Here is a 4,371-nt window from a genome sequence, read left to right as displayed (position 1 = left end):
CCCCCCCCTCGTCCCGTCCCTTCCGCTCAACCCCCTGCCACGCTCCCTAACAAAGGGCATCGCTTCGTTCGCCGCACAGAAAAAGAGTTGGGGAGTTGGGAAACTTTGTATTATTACTATTATTATTTCCGATTTGTATAATCGCGGCCGTCACCTGCTGTCCGCGAGGGGATTTTCAAGGCCGAGAGAAACTCCCGGAAAAGTTGGGAAAAAAAACACAAATAAAAACGAAGAAAACATTTTTCGTTTAGAGTTTCCCAAAACAAATACCGTGGACACAACTGTTTCTCTTCGGAAAATTTGAAGTATTGCGGACAAATGAAATCTGTGAACAGGGGCAAACGTTTCAGTTTTAACCTGTATTATATTTTTTTTAAAGGCTCAATCAAGAATCGATGATTGAAAGGAAATGATTCAAATTCTCTCTCTCAATATTTAGAAATGTTTGCACTGTGAAAAATAATAGGAAGAAGATCTACATGAAAATTTTGCTTGGGGCACGGCCACCCAGCGACAAATTACCCCCTCCCCCCGCCCTAACATTTAAGTGTCATGACCAGACGTATGGGCCACGGTGGCCCCTGATACGCAACGTGTTAAATTGTTTTAAATGTGTTATGGAGATAAGAACAGAGGAGGGGTGGTGATTAGAAATAAGATGAATTAATTCTAGTGACACTTCAGTCTGGTATTCTTGAGTTGGTCAATTCACTAAATTTCCTTTTAGTTTACAACAATGCTCGGCGGTTCAGTGGAATGCACTCGAGTCTGCGGAGTGTCCGTCGCGCAGGACGGTGGGTTCGCAACTAAAGCTAGACACGGCTCAGCCGTGCTTCTGGACATTCTGCTGACCAGTACCTTTTGAGTCGCCGCGCCGGCCCACATGCCTGGCGGGTCATTTAAACCTTGCGACGCCGGTCGCCTTGCGCCCGGAGCTCCTAACAAATGTATCATCTGTAAAAATAATTACTCAAGACTGCTGCACACCACTGATTGTTCGAGTGTGGAGCGCCCGGCGCGCGTAGGCGGCAACGGCAGAGAGGTGGCGAGAGTGGAGTATTGTTTTTCTTGGGGCACATCCGCCGCGCGCCGACTGTATTGGCATCCTGTGGAGCCTGTTAACTCCCCTTCGGCGCGGCTTCGCGTGCCGCAGCCTCGCTACGCGCCGCGGGTCTCCTCTTCCCTACTTCTCTGCCCCCCCCCCCCCTCTTTCTCTCATCCTCACATCACCTGGACATAAACTCTGGCCGCACCAGCCACCGCCTCCATCCCCCCCTCTTCCCCCACCCTGAGCGAACTAAATAACTTCCCTGCCCCCTACCCGTGCTTCTCCAACCCGTCCGTCCCCCTAACCTTGGAAAGACGCAATGATTCTGGACGTCACTTAAGCCGCCCTCAGGGGTAGTGCCTTCCCGAGGCCTCCTATCCACACCCCGCCCGGGCGCGCCCCACCAACCAGGTTAATCACACGTCCGTCCGGATAACGGCAGACTTGCAGCACCCCTACTAGAAAAAGAGAGAGAAAAACAGGAACAGAAACACGAGAAATTCCGGGAAAGTCGATATTACTACACTCGCTCCCTCTTTACCCGTGTATGGCGGCTGTGTGTGCACGGAGGTGGGGGCCTTGGTGGGGACGGGGAGAGGGGCGGGTTGCTGGGGTGGAAAGGCACTCCGCCTGATGCTCCCGGCATTCTCCCTTCAAAGAATATGAACTTTTGAAGCGAGTGGGCGGGTGGGCAAGGGGGGGAGCGAAGGCAAGATAGCGAGGAACGTATTTACTAATATTTCTCAATGTTGCACGTCTTCCCCGCCCGACATGCTCTATTTTCGTCTACCCCCCTCCTGGTGCCGCGCCGCCCACGCGCGCGTCCCGGCCGCACGCCATGGCCTGTATGAGGGGAGGCGGCGGCCTTCCCCGCCCGCCCGCCTGCCCGGTACAGCAGCGCGCCGGCCGCCGTCCTCCCAGCGGAGGAGCAAGACCTCCAACAGCGTCAAGCTCCCAGAGGAGGGCGTCTTCAAGGACCTCATGATGACGCCGTTGCCGTGGCCAGTGACGCGGCGCCTCGCCGGGCGAGCGTCACCGTGTGAGCCCGTGACGTCGTAGGCCTACAACATACGGCCCCGTTGCCTGTCCTGCCCGACGTGCGACACTTTCACTAACGCCACGCCGGCCCAGCCCGGCTGGTGACCTAAATCGTGCAGCATTACGCCCCATCGAGGGGTGAGGGTCGAATAAGAGGGTGGTGAGGGGGGTGGTGGCGTGGAGGCAGGGGGTCCAAAGAGATTTGGCTCGCCCGCCAAAAGGCCTTTGAGTGACAAAACTTGGAAGTATAATTACTATGCCGTATAATACGCGGAGCCAGTTCAAAAACAGAGCACATCGAGAGGGACGGAGGCGAGGTGCGTGTCGGCAGCCAAATGAAATCTCGCTTACCTCTCTCTCTCCAGAGTCGCGGGAGGGACTACGCTACACGGTAATGAAGTGCTCGCGGGCTGAATGGGGCTGCCGCCTGGCAGGTCTGGCACTCGAGCCCACTCCGTGCCACTCCGTGCCACTCCGCTCGGCCCGCTTAGCGCCATTTACCGGCGCGAGTCCGAGGGGGAAGTGGCATTCTGCGAGCAGGGCAGTGTCGCCAGGTCCGGCCGCCCCTCACGTACCCGCCCTGCCCTGCCCTGCCCCGCCTCGCCCCGCCTCGCCTCGGCCCCGCCTCGCCCCGTCCCGCCCCGCCAAGCCTTGCCTCGCCCCACACCGCCCCCGCCCCTCACAGCAGGGGCACCCGCACAACACCCACCACACTCTCAGCTATATAACCTGCCAAGGTCGAGCCTCCGCAAATGAGAAATTCTCCGGCCCGGCCAGCCGGAAGCCTGCCTGTGACAGTGCGGAACAAATCAAAGGAATGGAAAGGTGCCTAACACACCACCAGCAGTGGCAAGGCAAGACAAAAAAAAATTAGACTGACTACAGTACCCTGTGCAAAATATCTTTTTTTGCAGGAGCATGGTTAAGGATGGTTTACAGGAACGGAGCAAAGAAGTAGTACGGCATTCCCCACCAACTGAATACAGTCAGCCATGAAGAATACACTCAACATATTGAGTGCACTACAATATCTAAGCAAGCATGCCATATGATTCAATTCATGACTATACATCCTTAAAAAGTCCCATTGTGTAGCACTCAACGTTCCAAGAACTAATCAAGACCTGTTTCCATCCAATCGTATTTGATAATAATTTTTATAACATAAACAATTGAAAATATTCAGACTGTATCCATCACTAAGTTAGAAACTTATTAAGATATTGGTTTACATACAAGTAGCCAAATTTAATATAACACTCTTAAACAAGACAGTAATAGAATAGACATTTACGATCACAACTTGGCAACAGCGCAAAACTCTATACTAAAAATGTGATTTGGGAACATTTAAGAAAAAGTAAAACCGCTTGTCCATGGTAAATTTTCCAAGGATTCCAGTCGCGATAAGTAATTTTGTTGACAGACACTCAATATACAATTTATCTCAGGCATAAAATCTTACTTGCTGTGTTGCTTCGTTGTGGGCAAAAGATCTAATGTTACTGCTTAAATAACGACAATATGGTAGTACTCACCAGAGAGATGAAAAGGATAACCTAGAACAAAAGAAATAGAGTTTAGATAATCTTCGCAAATACGAAGAGACTATGCAACTTTAGAACGAACATAGGCCCATGTGGGAACGGTTCCGACTTCTCAACCTTTTCCAACATTAAAGAAAAATTGAAAAATAAACAAAACCGTATACAGAGTACACATACCATTATTGCTGGAAGGCATTTTAGAAAACGAAAACAAATACGTACAGGTAGATTACAAAAAAAATACTAGTTACAGGAGCAATTCCTAACCCTTTACTCCGGAAGTACAGCCAGGGTTGCCAGGTCCGGAGTGAGTCAAGTCGCCAGAAGAGGGCGCTCGAGTCGCCAATCGTCGGCAGCCGCTCAAGTCGCCAAAAATCGCCAACCTTTTAATGGGAAAGCCAAAACAGAGGCAAGGTAAAAATGAACTCGGGTAACCCCAAAGAGTCAGCAAGTGTGACAATGTGGCGGTGAGCTCACTGTGAGCTCTTTCTTCGCTTATATCCACTTCATCATTGAGTTCTGAGCGGTATGGCGGATTTCACGACGCGCGACACCTAACTGCGAATACGGTGCTGCGGTGTACAAGTAGAGACTTGGTGAGCCATCGCGCGGTATTTCGAGGCAGTATTATACCAAGTAAACGATAGGTACTTCGTTCAATGTCAGCAAAATTACTGTTTTCATTTTAATTCAGGTAAAATTTGACTGAAAATCTGAAGCAACAAGCGGTTAGCCGGT

The 4,371-nt window shown here is 51.3% G+C and overlaps 1 protein-coding gene across 1 annotated transcript in view; it reads right to left on the bottom strand.

Moving 5' to 3' along the window:
- Positions 1–3,902, bottom strand: part of LOC113213078 (protein yellow-like) — a 71,997-nt gene extending 68,095 nt beyond the window's left edge. The window contains exons 1-2 of the mRNA XM_052275346.1: positions 3,811–3,902; positions 3,625–3,645 (exon numbers count right to left, since the gene is read on the bottom strand). Of these exons, the coding sequence (XP_052131306.1) occupies positions 3,625–3,645; positions 3,811–3,813 (24 nt within the window). The 5' untranslated portion in view covers positions 3,814–3,902. The remainder of the gene's footprint in view (positions 1–3,624; positions 3,646–3,810) is intronic.
- Positions 3,903–4,371: the final 469 nt, after the last annotated feature.

The sequence above is a fragment of the Frankliniella occidentalis genome, unplaced genomic scaffold, assembly GCF_000697945.3.
Source record: "Frankliniella occidentalis isolate FOCC.00 unplaced genomic scaffold, Focc_3.1 Scaffold8, whole genome shotgun sequence".
Taxonomy (NCBI): Eukaryota; Metazoa; Arthropoda; class Insecta; order Thysanoptera; family Thripidae; genus Frankliniella; species Frankliniella occidentalis.
Note: the sequence above shows the minus strand (reverse complement) of the source record. Positions and strands in the feature narration are given on the sequence as shown.